General features: G+C 45.4%; 1 protein-coding gene across 2 annotated transcripts in view; it reads left to right on the top strand.

Moving 5' to 3' along the window:
- Nucleotides 1-21,496, top strand: part of obi1 (ORC ubiquitin ligase 1) — a 51,472-nt gene extending 29,976 nt beyond the window's left edge. For both annotated transcript variants that reach the window (XM_085998541.1, XM_085998542.1), the window contains exons 5-6: nt 1,835-1,923; nt 18,314-21,496. In XM_085998541.1, coding sequence (XP_085854667.1) covers nt 1,835-1,923; nt 18,314-19,838 — 1,614 coding nt within the window. In that variant the 3' untranslated portion in view covers nt 19,839-21,496. The remainder of the gene's footprint in view (nt 1-1,834; nt 1,924-18,313) is intronic.
- Nucleotides 21,497-22,888: the final 1,392 nt, after the last annotated feature.

Here is a 22,888-nt window from a genome sequence, read left to right as displayed (position 1 = left end):
TGCTTCACAACATGCAAACTGCTAGTGCACAATCCTATAAGCTTCTATTCTGAAGTAACCATTAGAGCCTCCTCAAAGTGACTAAATTGTGCTGTCCTTTCATCCGGTTCTGTTAAAGAAAACTGAATACTGCATCAACTTTTATTGAAAAACTGAAGTATGTCTCAACTGCTGACTGCTTCATTTTGTGCCTTTTGAAGCATTCTGGTTTTGAATTTTGAGTTCCATTGGACTTTTTGCAAGACTCATTAGTTCACACGACTGTTTTGTTTGGATCATTATTGGCTTTAACTTCCTTCTATTTTCCTTCCAGATTTTTGTGTGTGCCATTTTGTAACCCTCTTTACTTGGTTGAGGTTATTATTTAGGGCACTGCCTGAAAAAGTCACTGCCAAATATTGCCAGGTAACCTCATTAAAATAGAAACAGTTGAAATTACCTGGGTGCTGAACCCGTCACTCTTTTGCTGATTTTAGTTGAGCTCTCTCACTCTGACAGGCTCCCACTTTTCTCAACTAATTCACGTCGTCCCAGTAAAAGAAAGAAAGACTTACATTTCTATAGTGTCTTTTATGACCACCAGACGTCTCAAAGCGCTTTACAGCCAATTAAGTGCTATTGGAGTGGTGTCACTGTTGTAATGTGGGAAACATGGCAGCCAATTTGCACACGGCAAGCTCCCACAAACAGCAATGTGATAATGACCAGATAAACTGTTTTTGTTATGTTGATTGAAGGATAAATATTGGCCAGGACACCAGGGATAACTCACCTGCTCGTCTTCGAAATAGCGCCTTGGGGTCTTTTACGTCCACCTGAGAGATTAACGTCTCATCTGAAAGACGAAAACTCTGACAGTGCAGCACTCCCTCAGCACTGCACTGGAGTGTCAGCTTAGGTTTATGTGCTCGAGTCCCTGGAGTGGAACTTGAACCCACGACCTTCTGACTCCGAGGCGAGGGTGCTACCCACTGAGCCATAGCTGACGCAGTAAAGAAGTTAAACATGTTTAAGATATCAGTAAATGGATTAAATATGTTAATCATAGTTCCTTTCTAACTGGAGGTGGAAATGGTGAGAATCCACCCAAGATGTTGGCATGGCTGATGATACTAAGGGGCCACGTTGTAGTTGTGTTTTGTAACTGGTCTTTGTTGGTCCCGAAAAGGAATGCTGAGATTTGAGCCAGAGTTGAAACGCCCTCAAAATAAGACCTGGAACGCGTATTTTCTTTTGAGGAATTCTGCTACGTATCATCTCTTTATATGAAGGACGGCGGTTGTTTGTCGGGGAACTTGTATTTGCATTTCAGGGATTGCCTTTTGGCATAAACTTCACTCTAATGTGACGTGAAACCTGAATTAATGCTTTTCCTCCCTTCCTAATAGCTGCCGAGGAGCAATTTTGTTGATGCATGCGCATTGTCATTGCGTACCCCTCACACCTCAGTTAGTTGTGCAAGAAACATGATTTTACCATTAGAGCATTCCCTTGATGACTTGCTACTGGCTCTCAGCTGCAAATAGAGTATTAAAAATATATTCTGCATCTTTCTGTAAAATATTCATCTGTAAAATCTAATTAATTCAAAATTAAAATGGTGATTTTGAGTCTCTGTCTCTTAAAAAGTGCATCCAGTCCCTGTGTTACTGGCACAGAGCCTCTTGTGTTATGAGTCTTGAAAGCATTTGGAAAGGTGTGCATGTCATTGGTATAGAACTTGGTAATTTTATTTTGATATTGAACCGTTTAGTACAAAAGTTCTGCTTTAATATACCCCTTGCACATCTGTAATAAACTTCGAAGCCTTCAGACATTTTTTTTTCTTCCTCAGGCAAACCAAAAGCTTCGTATTCAAAATGGTGATCTTGTAAGAGAGAATTTACATCTGAAGGCCGAGGTTGATAGCAGATCTCCACAAAAGTATGTACGGTTCCTATGTTAAAAGAGTAAGACAAGTTACAATATCCTTTATCTACTTTCTCAAATGCCGTGGAAACTGTAAGCAAGATGACTGCGATGGACCATTAGTCATCTTGAAAACCTATTCAGTGTGTTATTTTTGACAAGTTAAGGCTTCAAACAGGAAAGTTGGAAATTATGGAGTTTAAATAGTTAACTCCCTACTTGCAAAATAATGGTTTTGAATTCCCTTGAGGCTTGCAGGGCTATCCGAACTAGGACTTAATGCTCACGGGCCCCAGGCACTCCTAAACCCATCAGAATTCCCAGGATATGTTTTTTTTTCATAAAGCCCACACAATATCAGTGCAGCTGGGACATCTGCTCGGTGGGGTGTGAGGAAATTGTAGTATAGGCCAGCCACTGAGGCCAAGTGCCTGTGGGTCCCGCCAAAGAATCTTTGTATATGAAAGAACTGGCTCTTTTTCAAGGAAGCTGCTTTCCTTTCAGTGGGCTGTTGTAAAATGATCAGCTGCCATTTCAAACTTGGTGGTCGCCTCTTCCGTCACCTGGAAAGAACTACATGTCTGCTTCATGCTGGTGTGCGGTGGAGTTGGTGGGAATTCTGCCAGATGGCATCATCCCACCAGTCACGCCTCTTTCCCTGATCACTACCAAAGAGGTTGGATGCAGGAACCACCCAGTCCACTCCTGTAGGAAACACCGGTGCAGCCAAAAGGGGGTAGACACTTGGCATAAATGATTCCCACCCAATTCCTACCCTACTCGCCCTGATAGTGGCTCCAATGTGCTAAAACCCCCAAGCATCATTGGGTCAATATATCTAACCAAAACATTTTGGTTTAATAACTTGTGGTATTTTCTCAGTGAAAAAAAATCTCTTTTTATACTAACTTGCTAAACCTGATTTGAACATGGCAAATAGTATATCATTTAAGGTGACATGGAAGTAATCAGCTCAACCTGGATGGAACTACTTTGTGCGGAAGCAGGCTTGGCAAATTGAATTAAATGTGTAGGCCTAGAAATTCGGTTGGTAGCGCCAGCGGTTAGTGCCTAAAGAGCCCGAGAATTGGGGCGTAACCCAATGTTGGGGCAGGCGCAATGAAGATAGCGACAACTCCCATATTGACTATACATTTAACGCCTGCGCTAAGTGTTTGCGCGCGCCCGCGTGCACAAGCAGATCATGACGTAATTTCAGTGTGCAACGCCTTTTAGGCGCCCCTGACCGGATATTGGGTGGCACCCGGAACCTTTACGCCTAGCGCTGTTAGTGACAGTTCGAAGGAACGTTAGCAGGCCCTTCTCGGAGTCGGGGGGGCGCTATTTAAAGGGGACAGCTCTAGTATAAAAGCTGCAGCCACTTGGCCTGTTCATTGTGATCGTTGCTGGAGAGAGTTGGTGAGCTACTGTGGAGCAGAGTTTTTGGAATTTAGCATTAGAGTACTTGGGACCTTCAAACCTGTCCGGAGCAGTTGGAGCACTATACCTAACGGCGTTTTGACCAACTGGCATCGGAATGGGAGCTGCTTTCGAGGGCAACGGCCTCATGGCCGAACACTGTGAAGGGGCAGAGAGACGGCGGGAGAGAGGGCTGGGATTGGCCAGAAGGAGGGGCAATGGAGGTCGGCCAATCCGAGGGTATGCTGCGAGGGTCTTTAGGCAGCAGGTGTCATACCTTGACATGTCAGAGGAGCAGTGTGTGCGAAGGCTCCGATTCGGGAGGGACGTTGTTACTGAGCTGTGCCACCTGCTTGCTGAGGATCTGCAGCCGCGTCTACGGTGCATGACCTCTCTGTCGGTGGCCGTAAAACTGACTCTTGCCCTCAATTTCTATGCCACCGGATCCTTTCAGTCAGCCACTGGGGACATTGCGAATATCTCTCAGTTTGCAGTCCACTGTTGCATCCGGAAAGTTACAGCTGCCCTTTATAGACGAAGGCATCAATTCATCACCTTCCCTCTGACCCTGGAGAAGCAGGCGGAGCGCGCGTAGGGCTTCGCTGCTATTGCGGACTTCCCCATGGTGCAGGGGACGATTGACTGCACATACGTGGCTTTGAGGGCGCCATTCCAGAATCCTGAGGACTTCCGCAACCGCAAGGGGTTCCACTCCCTCAATGTGCAGCTGGTCTGTGACCACCGCCAAATCATCATGGCAGTCACCGCCCAATTCCCAGGGAGTAGCCACGATGCCTTTATCCTGCGGCAGACCTCAGTTTGTGACCTTTTTGAGGGGCCGGCTCGACCACGAGGCTGGCTTATTGGGGACAAGGGCTATCCTCTCTGCCCATGGCTGATGACACCACTCCGTCTGGCCGCCACCCCAGCAGAAGAGCTGTGCGACCAGGAACATTGTAGAGCACACTATTGGTGTGCTCAAACAGCGTTTCCGCTGTCTGGACCATTCTGGGGGAGCCCTGCAGTACTCGCCGGAGCAAGTGGGTCACGTCGTCGTCTGCTGCATGCTCCACAACTTGGCGATTCGACGCACCCAGCCAATTCCAGCTGTCCCTCAACGTCCAGCAGAGCAGGCGGACGAGGAGGAGGAAGAGCAGGCGGAGGAGGAGGAGCATGCGGACGAGGAGGAGGAGGAAGATGGAAGGGCTCCTGAAAGTGGAAGGGCCATCCGTCAGAGGCTCATCAAGACTCGTTTCGAGGCCCCTCTGGTGGAATGATGGGTGTCTTTACTCCTGCGCACTTTGGATCTTTGAAAGCCTCTGAAGGCCAGCATCACTGTAAATAGTCACGTGTACCATAGCACATTAAAACTTTTCTTTATTGTCACAAAAGTCTTTCATTACAGCAGAACAACGTCAAGTCAACAGAAACCATAACTAACAAAATAACAAGTTAACTCTTCGGCAAAGCTGCAAAACTAAACAAACCATTTCCAACAATTACAACAGGTGAGGGTGTCCTTGAATTTGGCCAAAGAAACGTCTCAGCACCTCCCTCTACTGCTGGATCCTTGATGGAGAACGACTTCTCTTTCGCGGTCGGCCCCTTCCCTCCCTGCTGCTCCTACGTAATTGAACCCCAGTGGCGGGGTCAAGGCTGGGGGACGCCTACTGACTGTGTGGAAGCGCAGAAGCCCCTGAGGGACGGCCTGGCCGACCTCTGGTCTTGGAGGGTGCGGATGCAGGCTGCTTGATCTGAGCATGGCTGGAAGCAGTGTGCCCTGCAGGTGGTGGCAGCTGCACTGCAGACGTACCAGCGCTGGCATGTGCAATGGTCACCTGCCGAGAGAGGACACCTGCACCGTGGTCGGACGACACACTGGCTCTCTGAGGGGACCGGTTCGGCTCATCCGCCACAATCGCATGCTCCACTGATTCCTGGCCTTGTATGGGACTGGAAGGGCCTGGGGTGATCCTAGCTGATGCAGATAGGGTGGCTGCAGTGAGAGTTCGCGTTGCCTCAATCTGGGTGTGGACGAGGCCGGCAAGTAACTGCGTGGCAGCAGTGAGGACCTGTGTGGCAGGTGCCAGTGCTTCGGAGAAGCCCTGGACAGTTCTTTCCATTGCTTCGGACAAGGCTGGAGCAGTCCGTTCCACTGCCTCGGACAAGCCCTGGACAGACCTTTCCAGGGATTGTCCGAAGCCCTGAACAGTCCTTTCCATAGCGGCCTCGAAGCCCTGGACAGTCCTCTCCATGGCTGCCCTGGAGAGTCCTCTCCATTGCTGCCCCGAAGTCCAACACACTCTTTGCCAGTGTTTCTATTGACTGAGGCATCCTCCCCACTGCAGCCATCAGCTCAGTGTGCCTGAGCTGGGCCTGGGTGCTCATTTCAGCCAGGCGACGCACCTCCTCTGCACTCTGTGCAGCAGTCATCACTCCCTGCCTTGCCCTCCGGGGAGCCGGTGGCCGAACTTGCCTACCCCCCTTGCATTGCTGCATGCCGCTTGTTCCGGCAACTGGTTCATCATCAGAGCCCCCCCCCCCTCCCCTCCAGGGAACTACTATCCCCAGTTTGCAGATGTGTATGCTCCCCTGAGATTGGAACAGATGCTCCGGCTTCCTCCTGATCCTCGCCTCCGGAGGCACTGGCGCTGGCAGCTTCAAGGCGTTGATCCCGAGTTTGTGATGAATCATCTGAAAGCAGGGAGGTGGAAGAGTGGCTTTAGCAAAAGGACAGGTTGGCGGCAAGGCATGCCAGATTGCGGCAAGGCTCTGACATGGCTCCACAGTGAGGAAGCATGCTGGCGGGGGGACCAAGTGGAAGGAAACAGCTGAAAAAGGTGAGAGCCTTACCCTCGCTGTCGAGAATGGGGTCGGCAGCTGCAGCGGTAACGGGACCACTCAGACGTCCTCCAAGAATCTGGTGCACTCTCTCCTCGAGATCCGTGAGAGTGACGACTTGTGGAGGCCCGCCACCGGTTCGAAGCTGGTCCTTTCGCATAGCCGCCAGCTTGGACTGCAGGGGAAAGAAGGGGAAGTTCTGTAACATGAGGCCTTGAGAGATCATTTCATGCCCCCCATGGTGCAAGAGCCCTTACATGTGGCCTTGAGTCAAATGTGCATGTGTGTGCCCAGAAAGGGCCATGGGTGCTTGCTGACAGATGGCCATTGGGGCATTATGGCAACAGGGTGCATGAAGTCAGGTGCAGATGGAGGGAATCAGAAGTTTGCATAAACAACACTCACCCTAACGACCCGAGTGAGGCCGTTGAATTTCTTCCTGCACTGAACAGGGCTCCTGGTCGCCATGCTGCTGGAGTTGACCCTCAGAGAAACCTCCCTCCAAGATCGCCGGTAATTCCTTTGATTCGGCCTCCTGCCATTGTCAGGATACAGAACATCTCGACGGCGCTCTGCTGCGGACACCAACTGGTCCAGAGCCTCAGTGCTGAAGCGCTCTGCTCTCTGTCTCACCTTCTCCATCCTGACCAAGTTTTTTGCGCCAGAGAAGAGCGCCGATTCTGAGGCCTACAGGGCGTTGAGTGTGGCAGCTCAGGCTGACTGACCCACCCCTTTAAGAGCCGGCCGGCGCCTGGAAGTCTCGTGGTTTTCAGTAATTGAGATCACCGCTGCGCCCGTCCGCGCCGATATTGGGTAGCGCCTGAACTTTTGCGCCTTAGGAGCCCCGTGCAACGTCTGAATTCGCGCCTCAATCCCCTTTGGGGGCGATGCAACCCAATATCGCGCCAGGCAGCGATAAGTTTCGTCTGGCTATAAACTTTGCGCAGCGCCAGTTCTAACGCCTCAAGCGGGGCTATACCCAATTTCTAGGCCATAATCTTCAAAATGTTTAAATTCTGAATATAACTCTGCCATTGATCCCAAAATGTTTGTGCAGCATATTTATTGGAGGTCCTTCTTCTTTCCCTTGACCACCAAAGCTTGTAACTGAGAATGCAGTCAAAAATGACGATGAAATAGTTTGAAAACTGCAGTAACATAAGAGCATAAGAAGTAAGAGCAGGAGTAGGCCATACGGCCCCTCAAGCCTGCTCCGCCATTCAATAAGATCAAGGCTGATCTTTGACCTCAACTCCACTTTCCCCTCCCGATCTCCATATCCCTTGATTCCCCTAGAGTCCAAAAATCCATCAGTCTCAGCCTTGAATATACTCTAAAAAGACTCTCCATCCACAGCCCTCTGGGGCAGAGAATTCCAAAGATTCACAGCCCTCTGAGTGAAAAAATTCTTCCTGATCTCAGTCTTAAATGGCTGACCCCTTATCCTGAGACTGTGCTCACTAGTTCTAGACACTCCAGCCAGGGGAAACAACCTCTCCGCATCTACCCTGTCAATCCCCCTCAGAATCGTTTAAGTTTCAATGAGATCACCTCATAAAGTTCAGGTGTCGTGCACATTGCAGTTATCCTGATGACTGGCTGTTGCTTAATTTATTCAGTTGAGGAAGCTGCAGCTGACTATACTGTTTTGCCTTTACTAGAAACCATTAGTTTAACTTTTTTTAATGGAATTTAAGGAGCCATTTTACAGATTTGCACTCCCAGTGTGGAGCTTCACTTGGAGTGCGTATCGGGAAACGGGACTGCACGTCCCATAATGTTCCATCCATTCAATTGATGGATGGATAGTTTTGGGGAGGACACACCCAAATTCCCAGAATGAGCTCCTGGAGAGCAAATATCTACCATTTACATTTACTTCATCCAAGCTGTCTACTGTCTACACTCCTGACTAGTCTTTTTACCAAAACGAACAGGTATAATTATTTTTGGAAATTTTTAGGCTCATTAAGCTGAAGGATCCCAGACCCTTCACCCTCTCGGTGAGATTATTAGTGTCCAATTAGGTGGGGGTTCTTTTTGGTGTTGACCTCACCTAAAGAAACTATCCCTAGAAATTAGATTGAAACTATCTCAAGTTATTTAACGCAGGACCTTTGCAGCCAATGAAGAGGGAAGCTTTTCATCCATGAGACTGGACTGAATTTGAATTTTGCTGGAAGGGATAAAATGATAGTGTGCTACCTGATTACCCTCCCCCCCCCCCCCCCCACCCCCCCTTGCTGTGAGGCTTTAAATATCTTCCATTTTAATCTTGGTACATAAACACAGCCCTAAAGTGTATAAAATCATTGCGATAAGTGCCTTCTACTTTGTAGCTAGTTACTGTCCATAGCATTTTATACTTGCAAAGCTCATCCCTACTGGGCTGGACATTAGTCCATTAGCTCCTGAGTTGGAGTGCTCACATCTGCTGAGCGAGAACTATTCTGGATTGGCAGTCCACGCAAAGAGCAAACTTTTAACTGTTGTTCATATGTGCGCACATTAATTCCTCTGATACCTGGGAGCTCTGCAATGTTCTTTGCAGTTGTTGCATGACACACCAGCCCACTACATTTGCTGGACCAGCAATCAAACCATAGGAAGAAATTCCAAGGTATTGTCATACCTTCTGCATCCACCACGCTTTAGGATTATAACCTAAATTCTGGAAGAACCATGTGCTGACTACACATGTAAAAATAGTCATGACTATGCAGAATTGGCAGCGCTGCATTATATAAAGGCCCTGCCCATAGCACCAGTTTCTTTTCTGCCAACTGAAGGTTCTTTGCTCTTCACATCATATTTCTCGTCAAAAGTTTGGAATAAAGTCTACATCCTCTTTAAGACATGGGTTGGATTAGACAGATTTTCTGTTCATTTATCTGACCTGCTCTGTGGTTCTTGTGTCTTTGTGTTTCCCAAGAGACTTAAGTTGTCTACACTGGTTATCACTGGCTAATGAATATTGTACTAGGCTGTCTTCTTCAGGATAAGCTTGCAAAAGAAAAGCTAAACCTTTAGCCTGAATGGTGACACCATAGATGGCTGTATAGTAAATAATTAAAGCAGCCAAAAACAATAAGAATTAGCATGCAAGTGGCATGGAATGTTACAATGTAATGAGAGTGCACCCCAACTGAGCTATGGTCATAAGTATCCCTTTGGGACTGGTCCATGCAATGCATTGCTTGCATCAAAACAAATTATGTGTTTTCATATTTTGGTTAGCATGTCTGCATCAGCATCTACCAATGGTTTTAAATATTGTGCAAATTTGCCTGGGATGCCTTGAGTATAGAAAATTGAGGGTGATCTGATTGAGGTTTTTTAAAATAATGAAATGATTCAATAAGGTAGATGCAGAAAAACTATTTCCTCTGATGGAGGAATCAAGAACGAGGGACGTGATCTTAAAGTTAGAGTTAGGCCATTTAGGAGGGAAATCAGGAAGCACATTTTCACACAAAGGGTAGTAGAAATCAGGAATTCTCTCTCAAAAGGCTGTGGAAGCTGAGACAATTGGAGCTTTCAAAACCGATCGCTAGTTCTTTGTTAGGTTAAGGGTATCGAGGGATATGGGGCTAAGGTGGATAAATAGAGTTGAGGTACAGATCAGCCATGATCTAATTTAATGGGGGGAAAAGGGCTGAATGGCCTACTCCTGTTCCTATCTCTAAGGAAAAGCTACACCGTGTTTTCAGCATTATTCAGAACAATGGAAAAGTACAATAAGCCGAAGATGCCAAGATGAGCAGAGATCCGTGCTGAGGAAACACTATCACCACATGCCGAAGATTTGACAACTTCAGTTAATGTCGGAAACTCACCAGTGTCAGATGATGCGGAGATAGAAAATGCACCAGCCAGTATCCATTCATGCTGCACGATGCAGAGACATTATTTTGCATCAAGAGATCATTGGTAATGAATACTACTTGAATTCTGGCAGATTACGCCTACCCCATCCTAGGAGTTAACGCTTGCTCCAGTAACATAGAACTCCTCTCAGAAAGGGACCTCTCCGTTCAGAGTTCTTTGCACTGTCCAGGACTGTACTGATGCTGGTTGACACTGATTATCCTTTGGAATATACTCCTTTGAGCATCATCCAAATAAACCACAAATACCCTTTAAAGGACACTGGGAAGTTTTCCAGACTAGAACCCAAGCTCTCCACTCTGAAGAATGGGTAACGTTTCTTCACTTGCACAGATATAATCACTGTGTGCTCTGTGTTTATAGAGTCATAGAGTTATACAGCACGGATAGAGGCCCTTCGGCCCATCGTATCCGCGCCGGCCATCAAGCCCTGTCTAATCTAATCCCATATTCCAGCATTTGGTCCGTAGCCTTGTATGCTATGGCATTTCAAGTGCTCATCCAAATGCTTCTTAAATGTTGTGAGGGTTCCTGCCTCCACAACCCTTTCAGGCAGTGAGTTCCAGACTCCAACCACCCTCTGGGTGAAAAAATTCTTTCTCAAATCCCCTCTAAACCTCCCGCCCTTTACCTTGAATCTATGCCCCCTTGTTATTGACCCTTCTACTAAGGGAAAAAGCTCCTTAGTATCCATCCTATCTATGCCCCTCATAATTTTGTACACCTCAATCATGTCCCCCCTCAGCCTCCTCTGCTCCAAGGAAAACAAACCCAATCTGCCCAGTCTCTCTTCATAGCTGAAGCGCTCCAGCCCTGGTAACATCCTGGTGAATCTCCTCTGCACCCTCTCCAAAGCGATCACATCCTTCCTGTAGTGTGGCGACCAGAACTGCACACAGTATTCCAGTTGTGGCCTAACCAGTGTTTTATACAGCTCCATCATAACCTCCTTGCTCTTATATTCTATGCCTCGGCTAATGAAGGCAAGTATCCCATATGCCTTTTTTACCACCTTATCCACCTGTTCCGCCGCCTTCAGGGATCTGTGTACTTGCACACCCAGATCCCTCTGACCCTCCGTCTTGCCTAGGGTCTTACCATTCATTGTGTATTCCCTTGCCTTGTTAGTCCCCCCAAAGTGCATCACCTCGCACTTTTCCGGGTTAAATTCCATTTGCCACTGTTCCGCCCATCTGACCAACCCATCTATATCGTCCTGCAGACTGAGACTACCCTCCTCGCTATTTACCACCCTACCAATTTTTGTATCATCCGCGAACTTACTGATCATACCTTTTACATTCATATCCAAGTCATTAATGTAGACCACAAACAGCAAGGGACCCAGCACCGATCCCTGTGGTACCCCACTGGCCACAGGCTTCCAGTCACAAAAACAACCTTCGACCATCACCCTCTGCCTTCTGCCACTAAGCCAGTTTTGTATCCAATGTGCCAAGGCACCCTGGATTCCATGGGCTCTTACCTTCCTGACCAGTCTCCTGTGCGGGACTTTATCGAAGGCCTTACTGAAATCCATGTATACCACATCCACTGCGTTACCCTCATCCACACACCTAGTCACCCCCTCAAAAAATTCAATCAAATTAGTCAGACATGATCTTCCCTTGACAAAGCCATGTTGACTATCCCTGATTAATCCTTGTCTCTCCAAGTGGAGACTAATTTTGTCCCTCAGAATTTTTTCCAATAATTTACCTACCACTGATGTTAGGCTCACTGGCCTGTAGTTCCCTGGTTTTTCCCTACTCCCCTTCTTGAATAATGGTACTACATTAGCAGTTCTCCAGTCCTCTGGCACATCCCCTGTGGCCAGAGAGGTTCTGAATATATGTGTTAGAGCCCCCGCAATCTCTTCCTTTGCCTCACACAGCAGCCTGGGATACATTTCGTCCGGGCCTGGGGATTTATCCATTTTTAGGCCTGCTAAAACCGCCAATACCTCCTCCCTCTCGATGTTAATATGTTCGAGCATATCACAGTCCCCCCGCCCTATTTCTATGTCTACATCGTCCTTCTCCATCGTGAAAACAGATGCAAAAAATTCATTTAGAACCCCTCCTACATCTTCCGGCTCCACACACAGATTGCCACTTTTGTCCCTAATGGGCCCTATTTTTTCCCTAGTTATCCTCTTACCCTTAATATACTTATAAAACATCTTATGATTTTCCTTTATTTTGCTCGCCAGTGTTATTTCATGGCCCCTCCTTGATCTCCTAATTTCTTTTTTAAGTATCCCCCTGCACTTTTTGTACTCCCCTAGGGCTTCCTCCGTCTTTAGCCTTTTGTATCTGCCAAAAGCCCTCCTTTTTTTCCTAATCCATTCTCGTATATCCCCTGACATCCAAGGTTCCCTGTGGCTTTTGGAACCACCCTTGACCTTTACGGGAACATGTTGCCATTGTATGATCTCAATCTCCCTTCTGAAAGCCTCCCATTGCTCCGATGCGGATTTTCCTACAAGTAGCTGACCCCAGTCCATTTTGGCCAGATCCTGCCTTATCCTATTAAAATCGGCCTTCCCCCCAATTTAGAACCTTTATTTCCGGCCCATCTCTGTCCTTTTCCATGACCACCTTAAATCTCACCATATTATGGTCACTGTCACCAAAGTGCTCACCTACTAGCACTTCTTCCACTTGGCCGGCCACATTCCCTAGAATTAGGCCCAGTACCGCCCCCTCTCTTGTAGGACTTTCTACATGCTGGCTCAAAAAGCTCTCCTGGATGCACTTTAAGAATTCTACACCCTCTGAGCCTTTCACACTCTGACTATCCCAGTTAATATTGGGGAAGTTGAAGTCCCCCATTATTATTACCTTATTATTTGCACATTTCTCCGAGATTTGCCTACATCTCTGTTCCTCTATCTCCCCCTGACTGTTTGGAGGCCTATAGTACACTCCCAGCAAAGTGCTTGCCCCCTTTTTGTTTTTAAGCTCCACCCATATGGCCTCATTAGAGGAACCTGCTAATATATCATCCCTCCTTACTGCAGTAATTGACTCCTTAATTAATATTGCGACACCCCCTCCTCTTATACCTCCCCCTCTGTCTCGCCTGAAGATTCTGTACCCCGGAATATTGAGCTGCCAGTCTTGCCCCTCCCTCAGCCATGTCTCCGTGATAGCAACAATATCATACTCCCATGTGTTTATCAACACCTTCAGTTCATCCACCTTATTTGCAATACTCCTTGCATTAAAATAGATGCCACCCAGCCTTGCCCTTATATATTTGCCCTGTCTACCAAGCTGACTTGTTTTTTTCTCTATAATTGGCAGCACATCACCCCCTATTTCAGCTCCCCTCTGTATCCCATCCCCCTGCCAAGTTAGTTTAAACCCCCCCCCCCCCCCCCCCCCAAACAGTGCTAGCAAACCTCCCCGCAAGGATATTTGTCCCGCTCTGGTTCCGGTGCAACCCGTCCGACTTGTACAAGTCCCACCTTTCCCAGAAGCAGGCCCAGTGATCCAGGAAACTAAAACCCTCCCTCCTGCACCAACTCTTTAGCCACGCATTCATCTGTTCTATCCTCCTATTCCTATACTCTCTAGCACGTGGCACTGGGAGTAATCCAGAGATTACAACCTTTGAGGTCCTGCTCTTTAATCTGCTACCTAGCTCCCTAAATTCTTGATGCAGGACCTCATCCCCCCCCCCCCTTCCTACCTATGTCGTTGGTCCCAATGTGGACCACGACCTCTGCCTGCTCACCCTCCCCCTTAAGAATGCCCTGTAGCCGCTCAGTGACATCCATGACCCTGGCCCCAGGGAGGCAACAAACCATCCTGGAGTCACGTTTGCGGCCACAGAAACGCCTATCTGTTCCCCTTACGATAGAATCCCCTACCACTATTGCTCTCCCACTCTTTTTCCTCCCTTTCTGAGCAGCAGAAGCGTCCCTGGTGCCAGGAAGTTGGCTGCTGCTGCTTTCCCCTGGTGAGTCATCCCCCTCAACAGTATTCAACTTGGTATACCTGTTTGAAAGGGGGATGACCGCAGGGGTCCCCTGCACTTCCTGCCTGCCTCTGCTGCTCCGCCTGATGGTCACCCAATTCCTTTCTGCCTGTGCAGCCCTACCCTGCGGCATGAACAACTCGCTAAACGTGCTATCCACGACCCGCTCAGCATCGCGCATGCTCCAAAACTCATCCACCCGCAGCTCGAGCGCCGCAATGCGGTCTACAAGTAGCTGCAGCTGGATGCATTTCTTGCACACATGGTCGTCAGGCATACTGGCAGCGTCCCTGACTTCCCACATGGAGCAAGAGGAGCAGAACACGGGGCTGAGCTCTCCTGCCATGACTTACTCCTTTAATTAATTAAAAAATTTATTCAGTACCCCAGTTACAGGTATACTCTAGGGCGCTTTATTTACCAACTGTCCCCACTACACCACAGAGACCCTAGAAATTTAACACCACCAGAATTCAAGCTTGTATTGAAAAGAGAGAAATACTCACCAACCAATCACTTACCTGCTTCCTGCTGACGTCACACTTGGATTACTTTTTACCTCTCTCCCGGAACCTGGATTGGTATGCCTCGGGTTGCTCCCTTTTATCCTCCGCCGCCTCGGGCTGCTCCCGCGCAGGTCCGCTGCTTCTCTGGTCTCGGGGCTCTGTGCCTCGCTGCCTCGGGTTGCTCCCTTTTATCCTCCGCCGCCTCGGGCTGCTCCCGCGCAGGTCCGCTGCTTCTCCGGTCTCGGGGCTCTGTGCCTCGCTGCCTCGGGTTGCTCCCTTTTATCCTCCGCCGCCTCGGGCTGCTCCCGCGCAGGTCCGCTGCTTCTCGGGGCTCTGGGCCTCGCTGCCTTGGGTTGCTCCCTTTTATCCTCCGCCGCCTCGGGCTGCTCCCGCGCAGGTCCGCTGCTTCTCCGGTCTCGGGGCTCTGGGCCTCGCTGCCTCGGGTTGCTCCCTTTTATCCTCCGCCGCCTCGGGCTGCTCCCGCGCAGGTCCGCTGCTTCTCCGGTCTCGGGGCTTTGGGCCTCGCTGCCTCGGGTTGCTCCCTTTTATCCTCCGCCGCCTCGGGCTGCTCCCGCGCAGGTCCGCTGCTTCTCCGGTCTCGGGGCTCTGGGCCTCGCGTTGCTCCCTTTTATCCTCCGCCGCCTCGGGCTGCTCCCGCGCAGGTCCGCTGCTTCTCCGGTCTCGGGGCTCTGGGGTTACAACCTTTAATCACAGACTCCATTTAGGAAGGTTCGAGGAAAATGCAGGGAATCTGGCTTCCTTCCCTGGAGAATACACCAGGGAACTACAGAGTAGACTACATGACCAACTTGACTTCATGAGCAAGACCCTCCATGACATGACAGCAACGAGAGCCATGCTCCTGTCCATGGTGGACAAATGCAACCCCATAACCAGCGGTGACCAATAGGTTTGCTCTAGAATCTACCTACCTATCTGCAGGAGGTTGAGAACCGGGTTCCCTCGAGGGGAAATAGGAAGGTAATGAGGAATTCCCCAGGGCAAATTCAAAAAGTAAAGCTCCAAATACACAGGTGTTTGCGCTAGTGTTTCCCAAATCCTCAATGTACTTTTTCTAGAGGTCTCTGCCCAAGAGTAGATTCCTTTCAACAACCTTCATGCGGACTGTAAGCGGTACATTTTACATAGCTTCTCGAGTTCATATTCCTATGGACTGCAGTTACAAAGGTCTAGGCCGATGTACTCAATGATGTATTGAGCTGCAGACTAACATGGCTGCATTCAGAATCACTTCTTCGGAACTGCAGTTCCCATAAGGTAAAATATAGTGTGCAAACATGAAGGCAGTCTAATTGATTCGCCTGGCTATTGAAGGGTGACAACTCTGAGACCAGGGTGCCCTGTCTCTGCCTAGTTCATATAGAGCGATTTACTAATAGAGTTTATAACACAAAATGGGAAACATTTGTGCATTGGTATTCCTAGTTAGTTAGATCTACCTCGTATAATATTCTCCTGCATTCTGCAGTATCTCCTGCATTTAATTTAAAACCTATTCTATTTAGGTTCATGTTGCAGCTATTTCAGTCTTTTAGGGCCATTTAATGTTTCGATCATTAAGAGAGCACTCATTAGTATCTCCATATTATGCAAGTTATATGTCAATTATGACTAGTTAGACCGTAATTGGTTTTCAATTGGAATCTTGCATTTTTCACACAAGTTACTAAATCCACTATTCAAACCTCTTTGAATGTATGAACTTATTCGGAAAAACCACACTATTAGTGTTGTTTTGGCTCCGAAGGTGAGTGAACTATTCTGTGTTTTATTTGGCATTCCAACAGGGTTGGCTTACCTGAGGTTTTTACTTGAAGGCACTACCTCGTTTCATCTGGGACAAGAAACTGCTGCACTGTCCGCCACCGGACAAACCAGAACCAAACACTGTTTCCAATATGTAGATACCTGCAGAGCCCCAAGTCTCACAAAGCAATTTCGACAGTCTTGACCATTTGTTTCCTGTGTTACAAGGACCCAAGGCAAATCGCTGACAAAGGAGCAGATAGACAAATGGATGAGTCCGTGCACTGCTAACATCCTGCACTTGTTCCACCTGTTCTTGGGCTGCTTCTTTGCATCTCTCCAATGGGTTTTAATTTATAGCAAATATTGCAAGGCTGTCAAATGAAGCAATCCTCACATATTTGCTAGCAATTACTACCTAGATTTAGCTGCAGCACTTGACAGTGCCTTTGACAGATTACTCCTGAGAGCTAATGTAATGACTCCTACATCAAGGCTGCGCTCCTAAAGCTTTACTACTATGGTATGCCGCTTTAGTTTGTGAACAATGCAGAATGAAGAGGGAAGATAATTATCCACTTTGTAGGGTTGTCTTCATTCTTGAATGATGTGCATCTTCCACAGTCCCACCCATCCATCCCTACAGGACTGCATGGATCTAATTTTGGGGGTTTAGTGCAAAATGGTTTGTTAGTTTCAGTTTAGCATTGGCTCAATGGCGCTTTATTATATAAATACAGGAGTAGGATCCCAGAGCTGGCTATCTGAAACATCATCAAGACATTTATATCTATATGCTTAGGTTTTCCCAGAACTTAGCAAGCTGGGACTATACTCTTCTGGTGTATGAAGGATGAAAATCATTTTACAAAATGTTTGAGGTAACGAGGGGTTTGTTTTTAATGGGGAATTCTGATGTTTTGACATACGTCCTGAAGGAGTTGTTTAAATTTAATCATTTTAGTTTTTAAAAATTATCTCCCAGCAACTCTTCATTATCAGTCAAGTTGTTTGGAAGCACAATATGGAATGGAAAGATGCACTAATGCATCTAATAAGGAACTCATTTTGTGGGTGGCATTCACATCCCTTCGCTTAGGAAAGTAGGCTTTTATCAATTTACAATGAAACAATGTCAATCAGTTACAGTGCTCTTAGTGCGGGTTTGAGTCCTACTTTAGGAGTGGAGTATGAAGTGTGGTTTATAAACCACATTTTAAAGCAGTGATTGTTTTCTGATGGAACCCACAATTAATGGCCATTATCCTAAGCAAAGAGAACACTGCGACTAAAATGTGAATATTTAAGTGGAAAGTTGAGATGCAGATTTAACTTCAGAAAAAACGATGGTCAGTCCAGTAGCTTGAATTATGCTGCAAAACTTTTAATGCTTTACTTATAGGTTCTTAATTTATTATTTGTTCTGTAATTAGGGAAACATGCTCCAGCATAGCCTTACTACTGTACTTGAATTTTCATTCAAAAAATACCTCTTGTACCCAATGTTAAAGTGGAAAAAGTAATCATTGCATTGATCGGCCTCATGATGAGCACTGTTTCTAGAACTTTCCAAACTCGCATCACTTGGGAGTTGTATGGTTGGCAGAGAGACACATCTTTGGGAGATTCAAATGCAGATGCTAGATTTTACTGTTAACTTGACTATGCCACCAGGTCCTCTTTGTTTTTTAAAATCAAATATAAACCCTTCTCAGTTAAATGGCCTGAGCTCTCATAGTTGATCAAAGCTCCTATTTTTCTAAATCTTGTAATCACAATAAAGTGTAAGGATGCTATGTTTTGATGTCATTACTACTACTATTCCATGATATAATATAACTGATTTTAAATAGCCTGTAAACCATAGTACCCAGTATATACTTTGCTTTTAAGCTGGAGGTTCTGGTCAGGGACATCAGCTCAGAACTAGATGCTCACAAAACCATTCTCCTACCTTGTACCAATTTATGTTTCTATAAATTCTTTCTTTATGGTTGCAGATTTGGAAGGTTCACAGTGGCTGCTCTTCAGTCAAAGATTGAACAATATGAACGTGAGATGAATCGTCTAAAAAGGGCATTGGAACGGAGTGACAAGTACATAGAAGATATTGAGTTCCAGATTGAACAACTGAAGGGAAGGAGTGAAGAAAAAGAGAATGAAGGTGGGAAACTCTACCCAGAATCACCATCTGCTTCTCTACAGACTGGAGAAAGCGGAAGCTGTAGAGAACTATGGACCCATCATGATGAGGCCAAGGAGAACAGGATCATAGCCATGAGGAGAAGCCTCAGTAAAATCGAGCAGCCATTGGTCAACCAGTTAGATGGTGCTGAATCAACCTGTTTTAGTTTCTCATGTCAGCAAACTTTAAGTGGAACAATATCTGATCCAGCTCCAAAAAACAGGGCCCCTGCTGATGATGGACTTTTAACGACAGCTACTGTTGAGAATGATGCTTTGTTTTTGTTCCAGAAGACTAATGAGAAGGAAGAGGGCTGCACTGCACCTGCAGATGAGAGTGAGATACAATTTGAACTTCCTAGCCCTTGTACTCCATCCACATCACTTGGTGGCCTCCACCTTCACAGTACAGATGACGAAACAAGTCCCCTGATGAAAAAGAGAAATGGAGGAAAGAAGTTGACCCACTTAAGAAAACTTTGTTTTGATGATGCTGGTTGGAGAAATGCATGTTCTGAAGAGCAAATTTTATCAAAGCAAAATGTTGACTGCAAGCATATGCAGAATGCAGCGTTCACTTCCAGTAGCCTGACGTTTTGGAATACTTGTCAACCTCTTCCTACTGAGAGTCCCCATAAAAGCACTCCAAGGAAAAACTTGCCGACTTCTCAATCTGAAGACCCCACAGCCAAATCGGAGGGCAAAATGCCAAATTTAATAGGTAGCCCAGTTACTGGTGTTCCTTATGTTCCTGAATGTGGCGATGTACGTTCAAGAACATCCAGTGAGACGTCAATGGATGCAGCCTACCGAGAAAAGATATCTGAGCTGGACTTCATGTTGGATGAAACTGAGAACCTAAGAAATCCTCAATGCTCTCTGATATCTGAAGACCTCTCTGATCTGGACATGTCTTTAACATCAGATCTGGCGCAGTGCACTGAACTTTTGAATGAAGCTGAAAAAAGATTAGAACAGAAAATGAGACAAAACCAGCTCTGTGCCCCTGCTTCAGATACCAGAGATCAGATAGCAAATAATGATGGGCAAAGTACGGTTTTGTTGCCCATAGTGCCTCTAGTTGCTTTAGACATAAAAGAAGAATCTTTGACTTCAGAAGAGAAAACATCTTTCCATAGTTTTAGCTCCCCTTTTCTTTCAGTATCTTCTGAATTATCTGGCCTGCAGCATAAGAAACCATCTTTGTGGAACAGCTGTTTAATGCCTGAAAATGAAAAAATGCTGGAAGCAACCAACAGATGCCAGACTAGTAAAAGAAAACCACCGAGTTATGGTGAAGATTTATCCAGTCCATCTAAATCTTCAAAAAAGGATTTCTAAATTGAAACCCTTATTGCAGTTAGATTTTTTTTCTGTGGAATTTTGATACCATCTGATCATCTTCATAATTTGCCTCCTTTGTTACAAGTGCCCCCTTTATGAAGTATTATTTAGGACAGCACAATCAAATATGTGGCGTAACAAAACCCAGTGGGTACAGGTTTTCTGTTTCTGCACTTGATAGCCCATGATTTTCCTCTTATTAAATGGGCAGAAGATCATGGTCTGGGGAGTGCAGATGTAAAACATCATCTGGTCTAGTGTGTAAATACAATTCAACAGTGTTAAGCAGCATAGCATTACTGAGACTTGACTCTTAATACCAAATATGTCTAGCAGTAAATCTACCTTGTTTTCCATTTTAGGGTGGTGCTAAGCGAGGAGTCTAGTACATTTTTTTGTTTAAAATTGGAGCACAATTTACTTACTAAAATAAATGATGGAAGCGGAAGGCAATTGTACTGAAGGAAGTGAGGAAGAAACAATTGCAGCAGCAAAAGCTTAGTCTGTGTACATTGAATACAGCTGAGGAAATGTAGACAGACATCCAAATTATAAAGGTGGCATATTTGTGTTTTTGCTCACTATAGCTGAAATGTAAATGGTGAGCAAATTCTCAAGTCCTGGATGAGAGTTGAGCACATCAATAAAATTCTTGTAGTGCTCATCCATTTTTGTAGTCAATTCACTAGGTGGAGATTGGAAAGCTGCCAACAATATCATTTCAAATTGGTAGCTAAAAGTGAACATTTTTAAAAAATCTGGCAAACTTTATATAAATATTTTTTTCCCCTTTGTGAGTCAGTCAACTGCTTTTGTATGTAGCACCCAATTGAGTTTGCTCTGATCCGAGATGTGTAGAGAGCTTGACCGTGCTTAATCTGCACATCCTATCTACCAGTGTGCTTCCAAAAAAAAAGCAATAATGGTTTGGGACACTTTGCTAAGTGGAGAGTAGCCCACTGTTATAATGCTGCAGGCTTCTTCCCCCCCCAATGCAGTTTTGCGCTTAATGATGAATGAACTTTGAATCAACAAATGTTAGCATTTTATCAACCTTTCAAAGGGCTTATTGGAAATGATACAGAACTAAGCACTTCACTTTAAGTAATGTGGAAATTGAGGTTGCTTTATCCTTCAGTCAACAGCATGAAGTGGCATTGGTGACTGTTCAGGGCATCTGTAACCCACCTGCTGCTGATAGCTGCATGAATTGTGTATCCTAACTAAAGGAAGAGGAGGTAATGATATACAAATAAGAAAACTCTCTGTACTTAAATGGGATTCTAGAATATAAGGAGACTATTTTAATTTATATTTTTATAAAGTAGACTCTTCCGGCAGAGAAAATAACTGCACAAAGTGTGATCTTTTGCTAAATCTTATTCCACCCCCAGTAGAATCGAAATGAATGTGTTGCTGTGCAGTCTTGTTTTTTTTGGTTGATCATTTAAAGCACTGTGTAGAAATATTTAAAAAAAACTTAAGTTGTCTATTTGTTACTTGTCTTTGTGTGCTTAAAAAATGTATTTTCATTGACTTAATATTTGTTTTATTTTCTGTACATGTCTGCAACAGTAGATGCAAAGTGAAGGGAAAATCCAGTTTTCAACTGTGATATACTGTTCATACAATAAAGATTTTTTCAAAAATGTCAACTGCTTTTCTCCCAACACTTTCATTTGTGTTCATGGCAAAGAGGCAGTTTCCATAAGCACATTACAACTCTTAACTGCTTCATGGATCCTTAGATATGCCTCGAGTGGTATAGCATGCCACTGGGCTAACAGTTACCCCTTAATTACAGGGTATTACACTGGACATCACTGGTGCCCACCATGTTCTACATATTTCAAAAGACCACATTCTGATCAGTTCATGCTAAAAGAAAAATAGATTTATGTATAAGTATTGTAATTGCAGAGAAGCAGAAAGGCACAGCAAGATACTGATGGTACAAATACTTGAAAATATGGAATATTTAAGATTTTAATGTATCCTCTTTAGTTCATGAATAATCTGTAAAGTTTTTTTGGATGAAACTACCTTTCATAGGCTTCTCAATATTTATGGCTGCAGTGTTGCCCATTTGCTTACTTCTGGGCTCAGGTTGTGGTAAGTGATGCAGGATTCCTGTCCACTGCATTGAACCAAACTGTCAGACTGAACTGAAACGGGACTAAAGGTGAGCAGCTGATTCGGTGTCATTTTCAAAAATCTTGCATGTCACAGGAGTGTAACATTAACTATCTTCTTGAACATATCCCCGATGGGTAATAAATTTTGTCTATTTTCCACCAATCTGCAAATTCACACACATTAGCATTTCCAAGAGAGGCCCTACCAAGCAAACTTTGTTTTGGAATCTGTTTTAAGTGCACGCAGTGATATGAGACACACAAGCTAGCTGCCCCTCTTTGAAACTCGATATATGGACAGTTTTGTATGTTGGCCACTTCCCTGACATTTTTAGCTATGGCTAGCTAAAACTAATTTTTAAATATATTTACCCTATCTAAACTCAAAGGAAACAAAGTTTTCCTTGATTGGTGCAGGACAAAAGGTCTGTTTTCATCACCGTGATTAATTGCTTTTTTTTGTTAGATCAAACTCAGATTTGGTTCTTAGATGTGCAGATCCAGGCTCTCCAAATGAACAAATAAAAAATCACTTTGAAAAGGTCATCTTTTAGATGTAGTAATTTCTAAATTTGCAAATTCAACTATTTGTATCTTTATTTGATGTATGTTTTAACTTTTTGTTCATTGCCATAGTAACGACTGGTATGTTCTGCTCGTCTGCTCACAAACAATAACTTGTTTCATCAAAAGTTAGACTCTTTCAGATTTTAACCAAACTATAACAATATTCCAAACACACACTTGAGTTCCGTTCAAAATTTGACATGGCGCAGTTTACTGCTAAATTCTGAAAATCCTTTGGGAGCTGTAGAAACTGCCATTTAAACAGCTTCCCATTTATCAGTCAATAAGTGCCAGATGTTCTTGGAATACTGGCATACTGAATCAAAACAGTTTGTTGAAAGCCTA

This window comes from Somniosus microcephalus, chromosome 10 (genome assembly GCF_052327205.1).
Source record: "Somniosus microcephalus isolate GS21.2 chromosome 10, FLI_Smic_1.0, whole genome shotgun sequence".
In the NCBI taxonomy this organism is placed as follows: domain Eukaryota; kingdom Metazoa; phylum Chordata; class Chondrichthyes; order Squaliformes; family Somniosidae; genus Somniosus; species Somniosus microcephalus.
The sequence above is the reverse complement of the archived record's forward strand: the minus strand, read 5'-3'. Positions and strand labels throughout refer to the sequence as shown.